The sequence below is a fragment of the Micromys minutus genome, assembly GCF_963924665.1.
Source record: "Micromys minutus genome assembly, chromosome: 16".
Taxonomy (NCBI): Eukaryota; Metazoa; Chordata; class Mammalia; order Rodentia; family Muridae; genus Micromys; species Micromys minutus.
The window spans coordinates 31846863-31867729 of NC_137985.1; the positions used below are offsets into that span (position 1 = coordinate 31846863).

The following is a 20867-nucleotide window of genomic DNA, read 5'->3' on the forward strand; positions in this document are numbered from 1 at the left end:
CCTTTATAATAATTCAGACTATTAAAAAAAAAAAAAACTTAGGGCACAGTATATAGCTCAGTCAGAGCCCTGGAGTTCACCATTACTACCATCACCAAGTGGGGGGGGGGGAGACTACACTGAAAAGACTTAGAATGTTAGCAACAGAAGAGAAACATGGGCTTAAAGCTCAGTTTTCTGGGGTGGGTTAGAGAGGCTTTACTTGTTAGGTATTGAACCACAAGACCCAAGGTTTCTGAAGCCTTAGATACTTCTGTTTGGATGCTGAATTTAGAAGCAGTTACACACAGGCTTCGGACAAGTATAGCCAATCCTCTTGTTCCCAGGGAAATCTTCAAGGGTGTGTTTCAATGGCATGTTTATTAAACAAATGCTCATGACAGATTTTCACAACAGCAACAAATGTTATTCCACAACATCACGTGTCCCTTACTGAAGAAAAAAAGACAATCACAACACTGATGGATTTGGATTACTTTTCATGTTTCCTGGGGGTAAAACCTGTGGTCTCAATTGTTCTCTGCGTTTTCATTCTTATCTGACTTCATCTTCTTTACCTCTTCTCTAGCCACGTGTCCCCGAAAGACGGACTGGATTTTGAGAGCAGCCGCCTCCTCCTGTTCTCGTTCTTCCTCAGTAGATTCCTCCTTCTTTGAAAGAGAAAACGAGAGACTTTTCCAGAATGCTGTATTTTGATGCCACAGAAATGCCAACTTACAGATGCAACTATTTGAGGTCTGTTGCTCCCTGAGGAAATTTTGGTACACACTGTATGTGCACCAAAGGCTGACTGCCAAAGGAACAGGGATTCAGCTCACCCCTCTTCAATATGTCTTAATACGAGAACGTTGTCTACGTCTTTTCTCTTACTGTTCCCAGATAGCACCTATTTTAAGTTTTCTGAGAAATTATGTTAGGATGGGGTGCAAGAAGGAATCCTTGAAGTACAGTAACATCTGTGGATGTACTATTTTGAAAGAATCATGATTAGACAAGATAGATTAAAATGATAAATTTTAATCTCTAGGTGTTTAGACAACTAAAGCCAGACATTTAGAGTTTGAACATCAAACAGAAAGTCAGTTTATCATCAGGGTTGGCAGAACAGTGACATATAGATTTTTGAAATTTAGGTATAATTGACAGATGGCAAAATCCATGGCTCCTAAATGTAGAACCGAAAAGATATGTGGCCCTTCATGTGTCTCTAAGCTAAGAAGATGTTAAACATACATTTAAGAACCCCCAAGTTATCACTTGTTGTGAAACGTTGAAATATTTTTGCTTTTCCAAATCTTGCTCCTAAGAAGTAACCATTAATTGTAGTTGTGTGTATGTGTTTGTATATGTTTATGAGTCCTTCCAAATTTCTCTATATTGAGTACATTTACATGAAGAGATGCTTTTCATTTTAAAACGAGACCATGCTACTCGTAATGCATTTTGACTACTTTTCCCTGGAACAAGAAATGTGTGCTATTACTCTGCATGTAGTTTTGCTCAGTTTGACTGGAAGGGACATGGCCTTTGTGTTCCATTGTACTGATGTCCCTCTCCAGTGATTTAGTCACGCAGTCACCTATTGATAGACCTTTCAGCTGCTCAATCACCTTCATTACAAACAGTGAAGTAAATTTAGCTCTTAAATACAAATAGACTGGCATAAAATTCTTGAGGTGATTCTCCAATCAAGCAAATTACTCTTATATTCCTATTACATCAGATGCCAGTGGTAACTGGACTGTATCGATACTATTCTAGAATAATTAAATAATGTAAGAAAAAGGATGTCTCAGGGCGTGGGAACTAAAGCTCTCCTTGAGGGGTGTGTTCATTCTAGGTATCAAATGTTGCTAACTGAGATCCTAGGACTTGAAAAGGAACTCAAAAGTTTCAATTGTAATATTGTACAGAATGAATTATTTTACATAAAGCCCAGTCTTTCTTAGTTTCAACTACAAAGAGTACAGGCAATCTTGTGCTGTATTTGTTTAACATAATGTGCTGGTTTAGTAAATGTTTAATTGGGTTTACTGAGAAATAACAGACAAAACACCACTGCCCTCCTAAAATCCCACATCAGATCTGGTTTGTAGTGTACCTTAGTCTCAGTACAGGTGGCTGATGTTAAGTTATCAAGATGATGTTGCACTGTGCACAACTCCAAGGGATAGATAGCGAATCACACCACTGACTAGAGACAGGTGGTATCTTTGAGGGTGGACTCCCCTCTTTTTGGGTGGCTTTGATGTAGAATATCAAGGCAGGCAAGCATTTCTATAGGAGAGCTTTCATGGAACATGAGCAAGTCAGACTGTGTAAAGCCATTTTATTTGGTGGTATGTAATTGTTTTCCTTTTGTTATTTCAAACTTTTGTATTTCTCTGGTGGTAACACAAGTAGTGGAGAAATTCCCAAAGTGGAATATGAATCTAAGAGACGAGAGGAGCCTCCAAGTTGATCTGTCTGACTCTTTGAGTGGAAAGATTTTATGATCTAAATCTTTAAGGGAAAAATGCATTTTTGAAAATAATCTTCTAGTTTGTCACCAATTAACATCTAATTAATTATCTAGAAGAAAAGTTATAATTTCAATAATATAAGTATTATGTAGATACATATTTTATGCACACCTTTAAGGTTAATGATGCTACTGTGTGTAGGAATACAAAAGTAAATGAAAAATACTACGTACGAAGGGAGTAACTGGTGTTTCTTCTTTCCCAGATGACTTGGCTATTTCTTGTTCACATTTCTCAGCTTGTTCTTGTTCCTAGAATGAGAGAAGACGGTCACATGGGCATTGTTCTGAAGATAGCTAACTCCTGGACCATGCTGCTTAAGAGAAACTGGCAGTTAAGCTACTGAGAAGCAGGGGGAATTAAAGATATATTTATTTGTCTTCTAACAAGAATTTGTCTTGGAGAAAAGGAAGTGAACAACAACAAAGGCATAAAGCACTGCCCCACACTAATAGCTGATAAGACTTGGTAATAAAGCTTGTAGACAGTTTTTAAAAAGTGCTGATAGATTCTACAATAGCAATAAAAGTTGTTGTATTCCATAGTATGAAGCCAAGTTGACTTTTTAATGATAATTATAGATTAAAAACTAAGACAATATTACAGAAAAGAAAGGAACTTGTGGAGGAGAGAGTAATAGAGGATGAAGATCAAAGCACCTTATATGAATACATGAAAATGCCAATCATTGTTACAATTAAGGTAAATACTATATTAAATCAGGAAATCAAGTTTCACTTTTGGAGAAATATATGTATAAAGAAGGAGCCAGCTCATTCACTGATAAGTGGATATTAGCCCCAAAGCTCAGAACATCCAAGATACAGTTTGCATACCAGATGAAGCTCAAGAAGAAGGAAGAGCAAAGAGTCGATGCTTCAGTCCTTCTTAGAAGGGGGAACAAAAACATCCACAGGAGGAAATACAGAGACAAAGTCTGAAGCAGAGATTGAACCAAAGGCCATCCAGAGACTGCCCCACCTGGAGATTCAGCCCATATACAGCCACCAAATCCAGACAATATTGCTGGTGTCAAGAAGTGCATGCTGACAGGAGCCTGATATAGCTGTGTCCTGAGAGGCTCTTCCAGATCATGATGAATACAGAAGTGGATGCTCACAGCCAACCATTGAACTGAGAATGTGGTCCCCAATAGAGGAGTTAGAGAAAGAATCGAAGGAACATAAGAACAACAATACCAACTAAACAGAGCTCCCAGGAAGTAAACCACTATCCAAAGAGCACACATGGATGGACCCATGGCTCCAGCTTCATATGTAGCAGAGAATGGCCTTGTTGGGCATCAATGGGAGGAGAAGTCCTTGGTCCTGCCAAGGCTCAATGCCTCAGTGTAAGGGAATGTCAGGGCAGTAAAGTGGTAGGGGGTGGGTGGGTGGAAGAGCAACCTCATAGAAGCAGGAAGAGGGGAAATGGGATAGGGGGCTTATGGAGGGGAAACTTGGAAAAGGAATAACATTTGAAATGTAAATAAAATATATCCAATAAAAAAAAAAAAGGAAAAAAAAAAAAAAAAAAAAAAAAAAAACAACAACAAGGAGGAACTAGCTCAATTAGTTCTGACATGGCTAGTCTAGTCTTCCACCAAACAGAGGCACTGCTAGCTCACTGCCTTCAGGAAGAGTCTTTAACATGTAAAAATGGAAATCTGAGCATATGGAAGTGAATAAGATAAAACCCTGGAAACTAAAAGTAAAACAAACACCTTGAATTTCTATGTAACACAGGACAGAACATTTACTTTTTCTTGATTTTCCGAGACAGGGTTTCTCTGTGTGTCCCTGGCTGTCCTGAAACTCACTCTGTAGACCAGGCTGGCTTAGAAATCAGAGATCTGCCTGCTGCTACCTCTTGGGTGCTGGGATTAAAGCCATGTACTCTTCATTTATATAGTGATTATTATCTTTATTATTTTTAGATAGGTTTTATGGCTACTTGTGTTGGCACTGAGCTGCTGGGTCCAGGTGATCCTTTCTGCCTCAGCCTCTTTAGTAGTTGGAATTACAGGGCCAGGCCATTGAGCCCAGATTTTTGTTGTTGCTGTTTTTTTTTTTTTTAATTAAAAAAAAAATTAAAGTATCTGCAAGTTACTTTGGGGAATCTTGCTAAAATGCAACATTTAATTTGGATACATGGGGTCTAGTGTGAAAATTTTATCAGGTTTCCAGTTGATGCCAATGATGTTGACCCCACACGATCTGTCTCAACCAATCTTCTTCATCTCAAACACAGTACAGATAATGTACTGATTGCCAAGCATGGTACAAACCCAGAATCCTAAGAGATATGAAAGCAAGGCACTGTCTTCTTACATGTAATATGTGTCTTCAACTCAGTTTTGGTTAAGAAAAGTTATCTTTCAGAATATTATTCATGATTAAAATGGGTTCAGTTACTAAAGTGATTAACTTTGAGGAAAAATGGTCTATCATTATCTTGCACTTGCATTAGTCTTTTTGTAACATGTAAATAAAAAAAGTTGGACTAATAGTGTTTTATCTTATGAGATATAATTCATGACTTGTGATACTCAATAAAGTTTAAAGAATAAGAGATGGGAGTAATTGTGTGATGACCAAGCCCCTTCTCCTGTTGACATCTTTAAATTAATACTAAGTATTGGTACTCAACTCATATATTTTAGAAGAGTTATTTAATGCTTGACACTGTAAGATCATGTCTTTATGCAGGTACAAGATAAAACGAGGCCTGTCAGGATGAGAAAGAAGGATGGGCGGGAATAAAGTTTTAGAAAGAGTGAGGAGTCAGTGAGGAGAAACTGGAAGAACATGGAGGCAGATGTGGATATTTTTCTCTGTGCATCTCTGCATAGATACGGGTTGTCGTGAATATTTTATATGAGATGGGTGTGTACAGAATGATTTGTGCAGTCTAGAAGGGCAAATTATATCATATCAATTGGATCAGAGTCTATTGTATGCTTTCTTTCATGTGGCCACTTAATTGAGTTCAAGAGAAGATGCAGTGGCAGGACACACCACGCCTGTCACAGAATTGGTATGTGTGTGCCTGGTGTGGTAAAAACCTGCCAAGGGAATTGCGAGTGGAAGCAGCCTGGCGAGGTGCTCAGTGGAATGGCCTGCGGACTGCCTGGGTCAGAGAGTACTTGGGGGACAGTGTGCAGCTGCTGAGATAAGTTATTGTCAGTTCCATGTGTCTCTACAGTGCAGGAGCTAGCACGGGAGCAACTGCCTGGGTCAGAGAGAGCCAGGGGCAGCGCAGAGTGGTAATGCACCTTTTAAAATATTTACCGCAACACGACACAGTTTTATAGGTAGGAAAATATAGTCAAATCTGGTAGGTTCATAAGACTATACCTTGAATGCGTGGTTGTTATAGAAGCGGTCCTCTACCTTAGCCCCCCATTCTGCTGGATCAAAGTTGGTTTCTAAATAATAAAAATAATTTTATACTTATTTTGTGTTCATTAAAGTGAACCAAGAACAATGCAGAAACACAAGTTTCTTGTTTCAAGTCAGAGGTTCTTTACTGACAGTTGAAAAATCTTGCTGACACTAAACAGCCTAGTGCTGTAGACATAAATAATTATTAAAATAAGACTAGTCTAACACTGAATGAGCCCTTAGGTTCAATTACAAAACCCCTGAATTTTTTCATAACTTCTGTCTTCATAAAACTTATAAGTGGGGGATACAGAACAAATGTCAGTATTTTAAATAAATAGACATGCATTAGTAAATGCAAAAAAGTATATAACATATACTAAGGGATCAGGAAGTTTGGAAAAGTGAAAAATAAGGGAGAGTTTTCAAAAGAGACACATTATGTAAACAGTTCATATAGACAAATATTATTTTTATCCAAAGATAGTTTTCTTTAACTTTCCCCATGAAAAATTACAAACTCCAAAAGTAAGATGCTCTAACAAGTCCTATGTGCACATACATAGAAAATACAATGATCAATTTGCTGTTTATCATTTTATCTACATTTTTTTCTAATTATTTTCAAGCCACCCGAACATTATATCTACATATTATCTACATACACAAAATTACAGACACTTAAATATCTACCTTTAAAATATAAACATGTACCATTATCACATCTAAAATGTTAACAATTTCTTATAATCATCCTTATTGCCAACTATCCAGAACTTCCCCCTTTGTCTACTATTTACTTATTTATCTAGGTCACATCAGAGCCTTAAAATGGACACACAATGCCTTTTGTTATGTTTTTATGTAATATTTAGTGGAAAATCCACCACAACTTTATTTTTCTGTTCAGTTTATTTGTTGATGAAATTGGGCCATTTTCCTTTGGAATTTTCCAGGACAGATATTTCTGACTGTCTCCACAGGGGACTGCTCCAGGGTCATTTCCCTGTAGATTGGCAGCTAGAGTTGCAGGTTTCATATGATTTAGGTTTGATTGTTTTGGCAAGAATACTTGATTGATAGTGCTACTTAATCTTCTCAGATGACAAATCACACCCTGTTCTATTTTTATGGGCCAGTGATCTTTAACTTGTTTAGGGGTATAAAATGGCAATGTTCTAAATTAATCAGTATGAATTCTAAGGTGGGTCTGATAAAGAAAACAGCCAACTATTTGGTTACCCTGAAATGAAATGAATTTTGACGAAGGTCAAAGATTTGACTTCTTTACCAGGTGGCTTCCAGCACCTTCTTATGGTGACATGACAATGAAGTCACGTGTGTCTGGTTTTAGCATTATGAGCTCACAAATACTTAGCAACTTGAGTGAATTCCCATCCACTGAGGAGTATTTTTCTTGATTCTCTATTTTTCCATAATTTGGTTAGTGGTAGCTTATTGAGGTGCTTGGATGCTCTTAGAAATCATTGTTTTGTGGGATCCAAAGATGGTCAGCTTAGACTTAAATATTTACCCCTTGTGTATGGAACTGCAGGTCTCATTCATGGGAAATGGTATTCAGAGATAGCTTAGTGGCTAGATGTCCACTATATTTGGCTGATCATGATTTTGAGGTTTCAAAATGTAAGGAGCTAGAAACTACTTTCATTAAACTTTTTAAAATAGTATGTGCACATCTATGTATGTATGTTTGTATGTAAGTATCCATGCATGAATGCATGTATGCTTTACACAAGCATGTTCTGGCACATGATTGGAAGTCAGAGGACAACTTGCAGGCATTTGTTCTGTCCTTCTACCATGTGGGTCTTGGAAGTTGAACTTGGGTCTTTGGGCTTTTCAGCAGGTGCCTTCACTCTTCGAGTTATGTTTTAAAAGAGAAAAGATCCTACTGATATTTTAAAATTTGAGTTCAAAGTTACAGCACTTTATTAACTATTTAACAAATTTTTATACTCCAAATTTATTCCCAATACTAACATACCTACTTGATATATTCTGCTATACACAATTACAAAGTTTCCAGAGTAACTCTACATATTAGTCAGCTTACATCACTATCACAAATGCCTCAGATAAATCAAGTTAAAAAAGCAAAGGTATATTTTGGTTACAATTTTAGAGGTATCAGTTAAAGACAGATTTGCCTTGTTGTTTGGGCCAGTGCAAAAATTAAAACAAAAACAAAACCACCCAATATATATATTTGGGTTGTTCTCACAAATGCTGGCATAATGACATGTGTAGAGGAGGAACTTCTGGGCTTAAAGTTAAATCAATATGTAAGTTTGACAGACACTACAGAATTCCTTCCCTGGGGATGCATTTTCGATCTCTAATAGGAATCAGTATGAAGGCTAATTTCTCTTAGCCTAATTGGCAAATCCTATTGCCAGACTTTTGGCTTTCTAAGACTATGTAGTGGTTGCTGGTAGTTCAATGTAATTTCTTCTGTTTTTCATTACTCTATTTGTGTGTGTGCCTCTAAAAACAAGAAGCCAGATCCCCTGGAACTGTAGTTACAGGCAGTTGTAAGCTGCCCAGCCGGGGTGCTGCTGTCTGGTCGTGGGTCTTCTGGAAGAGCAGAAGTGTTCTTAACTACTAAGCCATCTCTATAAGCCCAGTTTTGTGTGATTGTGATTGGATTTGTTGTTATGGGTCAGTTTGGGTAGCTCTTCATGTTAAGAGGTATTTGTGTTTACTTTTGTGTGAACTGCTTGTTATCTCTTGAAATAAATGTGTTAAAAACATGTTTTTATAAGCTATTTATTGAGCGTATTAACCTACGGAGCTGCTGGGATGTAAACTGCAGTTCCTCGGTTTGTTGTTTTCCTCATGCTTCATTGTCACATACAAGCTGACGTCTTATGCTGTCAGCTCCATCAATCTGTTCCATCAACCTTGTTGCATTTGAGCTTGAAGCACTTGGCAAGCAAGATGTTTTTCTTAAGGGCTGAAGTATATTTTCTCCCAGCATTTATATGGTTTCTCTTTTAGTATTTCAGTCTGGAATCATTTACAATTTATCTGGGGTATGATAGAAAGAATTGGTGCAATTTTGTTTTCTCATTTTGATCTCAATATTATTTTAAAAATTATTTTCTCCTAATGATTTGAGCTACCACTTACACTGTATATTAACAGGTTTCCTGTAACAGGAATGAAGACTACTAGCCACCCATGAAAAATGGTGGTAAGGGAATTCTTGCTGTGTGGGAGACTGGACATTGTTGGTTTAGAAATCCACAACCATTTATTTTTGCCTTTAGTTTGAAGGCTAAGTTTTTTATACTGTATCAGCTGGTAATTCACCTTTAGTTGATGCAAGTGGAAGTGGGTGTGGTGGTTGTTTTTTTTTTTTTTCAAATGGTTTTAGCCATTTATCAGAGAACTAGTATTCTAAGGCTATTAGTCACCAATTGTTTTTATTACTGTGACCCGGTAACAATGACTCAAATATTTTTAATGGTATGTTCTGAGTTCTAAAATTAAACAAATGACTAAAGATTTTCATTGCATGAATTTGTAAAAATTAATGGCATAGTAACCAAATTTTATGCTCACAAAACATTACTTTTTGTCATAGCTTTCCCCCCACTAATATTGTAGATTGTACAGCAAATATTCACCCTGGATGGGTATGAGACAGACCAGCAGGAGCCAGGAAACTGGTGGAAATTCTGAGTTCTTCAAAGGCAGGATCACAAGGGACAGAGGGTGGGGCTGTGCAGTATGTATGTGAGTTGTTTTGATTCTGTGTTTCCTCTCTGTGTAAAATGATTTATGGAGGAACAGCTGTTTGCTTAGGGGCATTTCCACTCTGCCTAAAGTAATGTTAACAAAACTTATATGCCACAATTGTTCCAGGAGAAGTAGGTTTTCAGCACAAACATGATGATAACCATTACCCCTTTGACTGCTGGGCCAGATTTTCACAGTCATGGATTGTCAAGGCTGGGGTTTGGAAATTGTACTTATGAAAGAAAGCACAGGAGCTTCACTTTGGCTTGAAATCAAAGCCACTGCGTGAACCTCAGTCTCTATGCAGGATGAGCCCTGGGGAGTATGTAGAACGTAAATTACCTTCCCCAACTACCGCTGACTTGCCAAAGCAGTTTGTTTCTGCACCTTCGTTGAAGAACAGCTTCATATACCCCAGCGAAACCCAATTTATTTAATCTAAGGCTGAATTATTTTTATAACACTTATAGTACTTTCAAATGAGGAGAATCAAAATTTAAAGAAAACTGCAAATCATCCTCTTGGGAAGAGCAGGCAGTCAGCTAGCAGGGATGCAGGAGGGCAGGTCCACCTCCTCCTGTGCTGCACACTCGAGAAACACAGGGAGGGTGGACAGGGGGCTGCACTGTAACATCCTGTAGCAAATATGTGGAACCACTTCCCTCATAAAGGCTTTCTGCACAATGACCATGATTTTTAATTTTTTTTCTTTTTCTTTGTGTGCGTGTATGTTTTCACATTCCCATGTGTGTGGGTTCACGTGTATGTGTGTGTTGGGACTATTAGATATGTGTTTGCATTAACATGGAAGTCACTGGCTGAAGACATGTATAATCCTCAATTTTAAGTTTTACCATAATGAAATGCTTAGTTTATTTTAAAATTCCTATTTTTTTTTTTTTAAAGAGCTTACTCTCTCTTTTCTCTAGAAGGTTCTCAAAATATGCTGCGGCAAAAGCTGGTATATTGTCCGGTTGCTCCCTCAGAATCTCCCGTGTCAGCCCTTCAAGAAGATTTCCAAATCCTTGTGGAATTCGGTAGTGGGTGTTGGAGAAAGGAATCGACATCTCCTCGGAAAGAATTGCCTATGGTACCTAAAGATTCAGTAAAAAGTGCCTAATTTAAATTATATAATCACGACCACCACAAACCAACTCATTATCACGACTCAAGTCATTTCTCAAACACACATACCATATTTTGGACTTAAAAAAATTCACACAATCCAGACTCTGGTGATCTGTCTCAGTAGATCTGAATTATATCCAAACATACAGTGAGAGGAGAGAAGTGAGAGGAGAGAAGTGGTTCTCACAGACTGTTCTCTGACTTCCACAGGTCACTGTGTCACCAAGGCTGCACCCATACACACACACACACACACACAAACACACACTAAATAAATGGACACAAAATTCACCCCACCAAGTCTACCTATTTCTCCTAGAGTTTTGAATTCTACCACTGAACTATTTTTTTTTGTTTGGTTTTGTTTGTTTTTTAAGACAGAGTCTCTCTACATAGCTCTGGCTGTTCTGGAAGTATGGAGACCAGGCTGGCCTCTAAGCCAGAGATCTTTCTACCTGCCTCTGTCTCCCAAGTGCTGGGGTTAGAATCCAGCCTGGTGGATAAGCATCATGCTCCATGCTCAGTGAATTATAGTATTATAAATGCAGATCAATGAAATAGGACAGGTACATGTTTTAAAAGTTAGAGAACCACCGTCTTCACTAGATATTAAGTACTTCGTCTTTCTGTCCTTAAAAGGGGAGGGGAGAATTTGCTAGCCCACAACATTGAAGAGACAATGATCGCTGAGAAGATAGTATAATCAATCCCCTTTACATTGTTTAAAAGAAACTGTTTAAAGTCTAAAATATAAAAACTGGTTAGAGGATGAGCACCGTTAATTCTAGCACTTGAGAGGCAAGGGAAGGTACGTCTTTGTTGAGTTCCAGGACAGCCAGGGGCTACACAGAGAAACCCTGTCTCGAAAACCCAAAAAGCAAGCAAGCAAGCAAGCAAGCAAAACCAGTCCTTCTAGAAATTCTTATAATTTGTTGAGTTTCATTTTCTTTTCAGCCCCAACTTCTGAAGTATGACCTAATGACGTTCTCATGGGCCTCTGCTTTCTTAAGGGATTGAGAAAAGGAGGTCGTGGTGGTTTGGCGAGCCAGCTTTTGAAGTTTGGGGAGTCTTATTTTCGGGTCTTGTCAGGCCTTCTTCTATTTTATTATTCGAGGACTGGCTTAAACGTGGCTGACAAAGAGCAGACTTGGTCACTGAGTAAGGTCAGCTCTGAGCCTGGGCTGGTGTTACCCCGAGAAGCACAAAGGCGGCGCTGGTTGGGGTCGAGGCTGGAGGACTGGAGGTTTACCAAGGCCTAACCTGTGGAGACCCTTCCCTTTTTCTCTTTTGGGCACAAACGGGAGATTAGATATCGAATCTTGAGAGTTGTGAAAAGCCCTGAACTGGGCGGGGGAGGACGGGCGGTCGAGGGGGAAAGGCAGGTCAAACCGTGGGCGGGACGTCGATGACCTAGCGTTCCAGATTCTCCAAGAAAGGGTTTGCCAGGCTCCCTATCTGGTCCAAGGAGTTGCGGGAGTGTTGGAGATGAGGAGAGACTACGACACGAAGGAAAAAGGCGAAGCCTCCACATTGGAGAGGGAGTGGGGGAAACTGCCTCACCTCTTCCTTCTCTTCAGGCTGATGCGGATGGTTCCAGTGTTTTATCTCGTTGCTGGGTAACCGTTTTGTCTTTTTTTTTTTTTTTTTTCTTTCTTTTTTTTTTTTTTTTTTTTTTTTTTAACTACGGCGGCCGGGAGGAGAGGGAAGCGCCTGCGCTGTGCCGCGGATGGTTTCGCGTACTGAAGGCTTGAGGGTGGGGCCCGCTAGGTAGACCCTCCCAGGCCCCGCCCACCACGCAAGACCACGCCTCTGCCCCTCCCCGCACCCCCCCCCCCCCCCCCCCCCAGTCTAAGGGCTCTTCCTGAGTCCAGCGTGTAAACGAGGATCTTCAGAACATGGTTTCCCAGGGGCCTGTGTTTGTGCTAGTGCTGCTCATAATCGCGCGTGTCAGCAGAAGTGCAGGTGAGGTGTCACAGCAATGCCGGACCCTTGCCTTTCAGATCCTCTTCAGGATCTTGGCAAGCGTCCCCTTTAAAGGTCTGGTTTGAGTCAGAACCGGCCTTTTCCCACCTAGTCCTGGCGGCAAGGTACTGCTGGGCCCATCTGTACTGCCTTTTCCACCCAGGGCACTTCACTGGCAGCGTAGGAGGCAGAGGGAGACTTCGGTTTACCCACTGGGGCAGGCTCCAATGTCCTCAGACCCAAGCCTTTAGGAGAGCTAAAGAGAAGGGGGTGAAGCTAGTTAGATAATATTTGGAAACAGGTGACTGAGTCATGCAAATATTTCAACACCTGCCCCCTCAGTGGTGCCCTTGGGGAGGGCTTCTATCGGGATGGGTGTCTTGAGGGAATTAAATTTTACTAGTTTAAGTGGTTATTAGGGCTAAGAAATACAACCCCCTCACTAGCTCAGAATAATTTAAAGTTCAGCTCTGATTTTTGATGCAGCTTAAGATATTAGTGGTGGGGTGAGACACATCACACTGGGGAGGGAGCTGATTCACATGGTCATGGTGCAGGGCAGAACTTGTCATCTGACTAATTCCTGCTGGACATTGTCCACAGCCTGGAGATACCAAAAGGCAGGAGTCTGTTCATTCAAAGTAAAGTATTAATGCTGGATCCACCCACCCCCTTTCTTCTTTGGACCACCGAAAGAGTACACCCCAAAGACTGTCAATCCATGAAATTGGAGGAGTTGGGAATATAGATCAGTGGTATAACTCTTGGCTAGGATGCTAGGAATGTGGCGCTTCCATCACCACAGCAAATACAATGAACGCTGAAGCGAGAGGAAATGCATGGTTGTGTTCTAATCAAGCACCAGACAGACAGCAGCCTGTCAGTGGGTTTTCAGTTTCAACTGTACTGTTTGTTCCCCATCTCGCAACTCTCTCATGATGTTGGGGACCAATCAGAGGAGGTGGGGAGAAGGCAAAGGCAGTAGGGCCACTGTTTTCTTAGTTTCCCTCTTACGGACGGTCAAATATAATATCACTGTTTTATTTCCTTTGGGTCATATTAGGTGACCTTGATTACCTAGACATTATTCATTCATTTTTGCCCCAGACTTATCTCCCTTAACTCTTCTGTGCACATCCTAACATCTTTTCTTTAACACCCTCCTTTTGCTCATGTTTTGAACGTACTAAGTTACATGTTACAGTGGAAGGACCTACCACTGTAGGTAACACTGACTTTTACCGAGGCTGCCCGGAAAGTTCTCCATAAAAAGTTTACCTGGAATTAGATGACGTGGATTCTAATTCTGCCATAAACTACCTTCTGAGGCCAGTCGAGGACATTACTGTCTTCTGTATCTTAGGCACCCTGTCACATGAGTAAGCCTTGGCAGCAAGAATTTTTACCTATTATGGGAATTATTTTTCCTTCCAGTTACAGTTTCAGTGTAGAAAGTAATGGGTATCAATAAAGAGATTTGTTGAATTCACAGCTATTCTAATTATTCTTAAAAATTGCTTAATCTATTTGTGTCCTAGTCCCTTGATGGGTAATGTGGTTAGGTTCTATCTCTTAATCAGTAAGTAACACATTTATACTATAATTATAAAGATATTTTCTACCTCTAACATTTAAAAGATTTTTTTTTTTTTTTTTTGCTCACCATAAATCCATTCACAAAGAGGTTCTATAAATGAATGTTGGCAAACACAGACTGGCTTGAAAAGGCATTTCCCATCTTATGGACAGTAACATTGTTGCCTATCTAAGCAATATTCTCTTCACTCTGTTCTAACTCCAGTCCTCTCTCTACTTAGCTCTTATTTATGCATTTGCTTTTCAGCTTTTGTTCTGTATCTACCCAAGACAGGGTCCTCCCACACATATGCCTCCCGGTTTCCCCAGCAGGCTGCCAGCCTGCTTATGCAATTCTGGGATGTTGTGGTCCCAGAGTATTTTGCTCATGGAACATGCATCTTAAGCTTGTTAAGCCTTCTGGATAATCTTTGCTTGTCATGTAGGCTTCCTGATCAAACTAGCTCCTAAGTGAGAAAGAGAGCTGAGGATTCTTAGGGTTAGCCTGTTACTTAAAGAGCAGTATTAATAGGCCACCAAGCTAGTTCTACTGCCCTGTTAAGTATAGCCTCAGGGGCCTGCCATCTTTTGTAGCTTCCAGGAAAGAAAATGTCAGCTTTGTTAATTCTAATTCTCTTCCCTGTCTATCACTTTTATTTAAAAACAAAACAAAACAAAACAAAACAAAAAGCCCTTAACTTTGTAAATTATTTTCCTTGGAGGATTTTAAAAACTCTCCTGCTGAGACAAATTGGGATGTAAGTTTTATGATTTTTCCGACTTAAATTTCTATGAGCTCACTGGGATCATTTGGATCAATGCTTGTTATTTAAAAAGTACTCCAATATAGGCTATGAGTTAAAAATAGAAATGATCTCATTAAGGTGAATTCTTACTCAGTCTTGTTAGTGACTCTTAGCACAGAATATGCAAGTATGCCTCTCCTTTTCTTTGCTTGTGAAATGGTGACAAGACCTTTTCTCAGAGATTTTAACCTTCTGTCTTTCCATGATTGTATTTTTGTCTCTTGATTTATTCTAGCTTACTGGAAAGGAAGCATTGTCACAGTCATAAGTGTGGTACACCAGGTCATCAAAGACAATAAAACCCAACAACAATAACAACAAAACAGCCAACAATATGACATCACCGTCATCAACAACAAAATAACAACAACCCCTAAGAGAAAAGATTTGAAGGGATTTGGCTTTGATAGGATGGGGAGGAGGAGCTAAAGATGGGTGCAGCAGCATGAGAGGAGCTATGCGTTACTAGGAATGGGCACAGTGATGGCGAGCTAGGGAAGGAAGTAGTTTATTTTTTATAAACACCATCTGTGAGGTGCATGGAAGGCTCCTTTTAGTGATTTGAGGGAGGAATGTTAAATTCTACAGTCATGTTTTAGAGCAAGAGTCAGGGGTTGACCAAGAACTATAAAGGAGAGTATGCACATTCGTTGTTATTCTGGGTTAAGTTTCTCTTCATGGTCTGGTTCTGTTGTGTGTGATACTTATTGTTGGAAACTGTTCTTATTATGTTGTTTAATCTGGAGCAACAAGACCTAGTTTTGGAAGATTAAAAGGCTTAAGTAGACACATATTTTTATGTATAGGGACTATATATTAATTCTTGTTTTACCAGATGCATTTGATGTTGAATCTCCTGTTTGTTAATATTTTTAGGTATTGGTTTTCGATTTGCTTCATACATCGATAATTACATGGTGCTGCAGAAGGAGCCTTCAGGGGCGGTGATCTGGGGCTTTGGTACACCTGGGGCCACAGTGACAGTGACCTTGTGCCAAGGTCAGGAAACCATTATGAAGAAAGTGACCAGCGTGAAAGGTAAGAGCAGCCCATTCTCTGTTCAGTTATTGTCCTCTTCTGCCACCTGCTGGATTATCTGAAAATGAATGCTATGGCTCCAGATTAGGTTGTCAATCCATCCATCCATCCATCCATCCATCCATCCATCCCTCTATCTATCTATCATCCATCCATCCATCCATTATCCACCCATCTACCATCCATCTATCCATCCCTCTATCATCCATCCATCCATCCATTATCCATCCATCTACCATCCATCCATCTATCCATCCATCCATCCATCCATCCATTATTCATCCATCCATCCATCCCTCTATCTATCATCCATCCATCCATCCATCCATTATCCACCCATCTACCATCCATCCATCCATCCATCCATCCATCCATCTATCCATCCATCCATCCATCCATCCATCCATCCATTATTCATCCATCCATCCATCCATCCATCCATCCATTATTCATCCATCCATCCATCCATCCACCCATAAGAGTTATTAGAGTATTTCCTATATGGGTAGGCATTGAAGATACCACAAATGATAACAAGGCTGAATTTCCCCATTTGCCAAGGAGCTCATTGAACAAAACAAATTATGTGGTTGTTGGATGAACACATAAAACATCTGTGGAGTCCCAAGAGATCGAGAAGACATCCATCTCAGTCTGGTTGCTATGGAAAGTTGTCATAGAAGATGAGAGTTGGGATGAAACATATGTGCAAAAGAGACAGGTAGTCTAGAGGTGAGAGGAGGCTGACGGCTCTTGCAGAAGACCTGGGCTCAGTTTCCAGCACCCACATTGGGTGACTTATAACCCCTTGAAACTTCAGTTCCAGGGGATCTGATTCCCTTTTCTGGTTACTCTGGGCACAAAGACACACACACACACACACACACACACACACACACACACACGTTGAAACAAAGTCCTAGCATTTAAAAAAAGAGTCAATTTAGCGATCTCATGAAAAACTTGAATTTTTAGTTTACTGTCTTATTTCTGATTCTGAATGTCATTTCTAGGTAAATTTGGACATATTATTAAGTATCTTGGTGACAGTTTGTTTTCCATGTATAAAGTGGAGGTAGTACTAATTCTTAATGGATTATTGTGAGGAGTAAATGCATATGAAGTAGTTGAAACAGTGCTTGGCACATTAATTTGAGTGTGGTCCGTATTGTTACCACTACTGCTACTATCATTTATTCAGTCATTCAATTATTTATTGAGTATCTACTACGTGCCAGATACTGTGCTAGGTATTGATAATAAAGTGATGAATAAAACAGATTAAAACAGATGTAGCCTCTCCCATAATGAAGCCTAAAGGTTACGGGGGGGGTGGGGAGGCAGGAAAATTAAAAACATGTAGTTCTGTGAGGTATGTGCCACAGTAAGGAAGGGCAGTGTGTGTGTGTGTGTGTGTGTGTGTGTGTGTGTGTAAGGCAATAGAGTAATGGATTTAGTGTAAGTCTCGTCTTGAAAGAGGAGGCACAAAATCAGAGCGGGAACATCCTGGGTACATCAGTAACACAGGGATTAGAACACATCAGTAACACTGAAGAAATTCATCCCAAGGAGGTAGGTTGGTCTGGAACCCTGGGCTAAGTGACTGATGGTAGGTGACAGGAAATGGGACAGGATGGTGGCTTGTTTATCTCTGCTAAAACATTTAAGTCCCGGATCTGTAGATTTTAAACAATAAAAGCCCACGAGCAGACTGGTAGGGTTTGGCAGTCATCAGATAGGGTTGATAGAACTGTTTGGAGGCTCTTATGATATACAGACACATATGATGAGGACTTTACCTGAGGATGAAGGGTCAAGGTTCTCATAAAGGGGTCTCTCTGTAGAAGGGATAAGGATGTATAAGGGTGGGTGCTGGGAACTAAACTCGGGTCCACTACAAGAGCAGTTTTTAACAGCTGAGCCATATCTCCAGCCTCTCTTTGTGATCTGTGAGATATTCTGAAAGTGAAGAATTCCAAAATTGCCTATGCTCTCATTGCCTAGGTTTTGTTTTGTTTTGTAGCTGAGAATTATATTGAGGTTCTGGTTCTTCTATGTCTATCTCCCAAAGGGTGGGATCATAGGAATGAACCACCACACCCAGGTTAAATGGCGCTTGGAACTGAATTATACATGCCAGGCAAGTACTCTAGCCGCTAAGCTATATCCCTAGTCCACTTTTGAAAGCATATGAAATACTGGGTTTAATTAATGTATATCATTGTGTTTTGTGCATAGTCACTCCCCTGCCCTTCCTCCACCCCTTGCCTTACTTATCCTTTGTTGGTGGTGATTTTAAGACAAGATTTTTCTGTGTAGCTCTGACTATCCTGGAGCTTGCTCTGTAGAGCAGGCTGGCGCATGTTAAGTTTCATAGATGTTTAGTCAGTTTATATTCCTGTTGGTGGTAAATAAAGTTTCCCCCTTCCCCACATCCTCACCAGTATCTGTTGTCATTTGTTTTCTTAATGATGGTCATTGTGACTGAGATGCCACAGACTTTACTCCTTTTCCCCATATAATATAACCAAGTCTGAAGAGGGACATTTCCCCTCTCCTCTGATGTAGAACTCATGAAAGCAAGTCACGGATTCTGTTTGTTCCAGAGGGGCAAGGATAATATGAGGCTGTAACTTTAGAACCCACCCTAAGGTGTATCTGCCACAGCATGCTATGGCTTATATAATTTTCATAAGCCGGTTTGCTCATATAAAGCACTTACTTTTATTTAATTCTTGCTTGGTGGTGGTAGATTTGAATTGAAAGCTATAGAATAAATGTAGGTTGAAAGGGATGGTTTAGGCAGTAAGGCATTCTTCACCTTCAAGCCACATTTAAAAGCCATAGGATCATTCAGCTGAGGAAGAGTCAAGGTTCTGTGTGGGGAAGCGAAGAGAGCTGTTTCTTGTAAGCCCTAGGTTTTCCTTTCAGGAAGATGGAGGCCATTGGTACCCCCTCCCCTTCTCGGTATTCATCACAATAACCTGAGAAAAATAATTAACATTTGATTTGATTAAGAAGAACAAGAAAATACTTTATGACTAATCATGTCTCTGAACAAATTGTTCTCATTTTGTCCTTGTGATTGTGGTTTCCATCTTGAGGGTGGATTTTACTGGGGAAGATAAGAGAGGAAAGAGAGAGATAGACAGCTCATTCTTTGTGTCTACCCTTGGCTGTAATGTGCAGATCAGTTGTCTGAGGCAAACCACCATCCACGGTGTCACATTGTTAGCCCTGGTCAATTAGCATGGCTTTCTTATCAGCGTAGCTCAGGGTCGGAGTTCATTGATGGACTGCTTGGCAGAATGTGTGTAGGCTAAGTAGTGGCAAAATGAAGACAGGAGATGGACCTTCCTAGATGGGAGAAGGAAGAATGTGAGAAAGCAGAGGTCTGAATGCAGTGAAAATGCAAACTTAGAGAAACCTGGGCCCGGACTGGCAAAAGAAATAACAGATAGCAAATGACTACTGTGCATAAGGCAGGACCAAAGCAGCTGTGGCTCAGAAGGCCAAGAACCAGCAGAAAGCCCATTGGATGTTGCTGAAATCAGTGAAGGTGCACTTCATGGTTGGGGGCTCAGAATTACTATTTGAACTTATCCAAGCAGATGTGATGGGTTATTATACTTTCTAAAGGCTCTTAAGTGCCCTGTGGCACACTCACCATCCGGCACCCTATTCTGAGCTGACAATGACTAACTCTCCTCATGAGGCGTGGTGGCTTCTGACTTTAGAATCCTACTCTTGCCCTTGGTCTAACATCACAGGTGCTATAATTCTGGCAGACAGTATACATGTAGAAGCCCATCGTAGATTCTCTGCAGTGGAACTTTCTTCTGCCTTACAGAGTTGTGTCAGGGCGTATTTTTCTTTTTCTTAAATGGGAAAGGAGAAATGCTAGAAACCAAAAGCCCTTAGACTAGCTAGCCAAGAATGAAGCTTTTTTGAGAAGGTAAATTTCTCCGGTATGAAAGATGTTGGGATCAAGACTCGTTTTCCAGGTCCAGCTTTCCTCAGGCTCTAGGCCTCCCAGGAGCTTGTTCATTTTCTGGCTGTAGTGAAATGGTGGTGCTGTTTTGCCGGTTTTCTTCCCTGTCTTTTTGTTGTTGGACATTGTCTTAGTTAGGGTTTTATTGCTATGAAGAGATCCCATGACCAACTCTATAGTCAGAGGTTTAGTCTTCTGTTGTCATGGCGGGTTGCATGGTGACACACAGGCAGACTTGGTGCTGGAGAAGGAGCTGAGAGGCTACATCTGGGTTGGCTGGCAAAAAGAAGAGAGAAACAGCGATCCTAGTTTAAACCCCCAAAGCCCAACCCCAGTGACGCAATTCCTCCAAGGCCCTACCTACTCCAAGGCCATACCTCTTAATGCCTCTCCTTAAGCATTCAAAGATACGAGCCTTTGGGGGCCAATTTTATTTAAACCACCATAGACATCCGAACTTGTTGGAAGTGCTGGGGAGAATTTTTGTCACTAGCTATGTATGATGAAAAGGTTAAGGGAAAATACCTAATTAATAAACCAGAGCGTGTTGGATGAATACGGGAGGCTAAGAACTCATCCCGTGTTAGGTTCTCTGGCAGTTGACCCCATCATCACACATGAACAGCGCTGCTGGCAGGACAGAGCTTCAGTAAGGGGCGTCAGTGCAGGAAGCCTGGAAAGACCTTGGCAAGCCTGTATT

The 20867-nt window shown here is 40.4% G+C and overlaps 2 protein-coding genes across 4 annotated transcripts in view; one reads left to right on the forward strand and one right to left on the reverse strand.

Moving 5' to 3' along the window:
- Positions 1-112: 112 nt before the first annotated feature.
- Positions 113-12430, reverse strand: SPA17 (sperm autoantigenic protein 17). The gene is made up of 5 exons (XM_080930535.1): positions 12356-12430; positions 10581-10761; positions 5879-5949; positions 2696-2773; positions 113-650 (listed from the first exon to the last, which is right to left on the reverse strand). The coding sequence occupies exons 2-5, from the start codon at positions 10732-10734 to the stop codon at positions 510-512; spliced, it is 444 nt and encodes a 147-aa protein (XP_080786661.1). The 5' UTR covers positions 10735-10761; positions 12356-12430; the 3' UTR covers positions 113-509.
- Positions 12431-12650: 220 nt separating this feature from the next.
- SIAE (sialic acid acetylesterase) overlaps positions 12651-20867 on the forward strand; it is a 33432-nt gene continuing 25215 nt past the window's right edge. For all 3 annotated transcript variants that reach the window (XM_080929917.1, XM_080929918.1, XM_080929919.1), the window contains exons 1-2: positions 12651-12757; positions 16015-16176. In XM_080929917.1, the coding sequence (XP_080786043.1) occupies positions 12691-12757; positions 16015-16176 (229 nt within the window). In that variant the 5' untranslated portion in view covers positions 12651-12690. The remainder of the gene's footprint in view (positions 12758-16014; positions 16177-20867) is intronic.

What these genes read in the sequence shown, in the direction of transcription:
- SPA17 (XM_080930535.1), bottom strand. Translation starts at nt 10,734, where the DNA reads ATGTCGATTCCTTTCTCCAACACCCACTACCGAATTCCACAAGGATTT. An exon ending in CCTTCTAGAGAAAAGAGAGA is followed by an intron (nt 5,950 to 10,580) that starts GTAAGCTCTTTA and finishes TTTATTATTTAG; the next exon opens with AAACCAACTTTGATCCAGCA. An exon ending in AAACACCAGTTACTCCCTTC is followed by an intron (nt 651 to 2,695) that starts GTACGTAGTATT and finishes TCTCTTTCAAAG; the next exon opens with AAGGAGGAATCTACTGAGGA.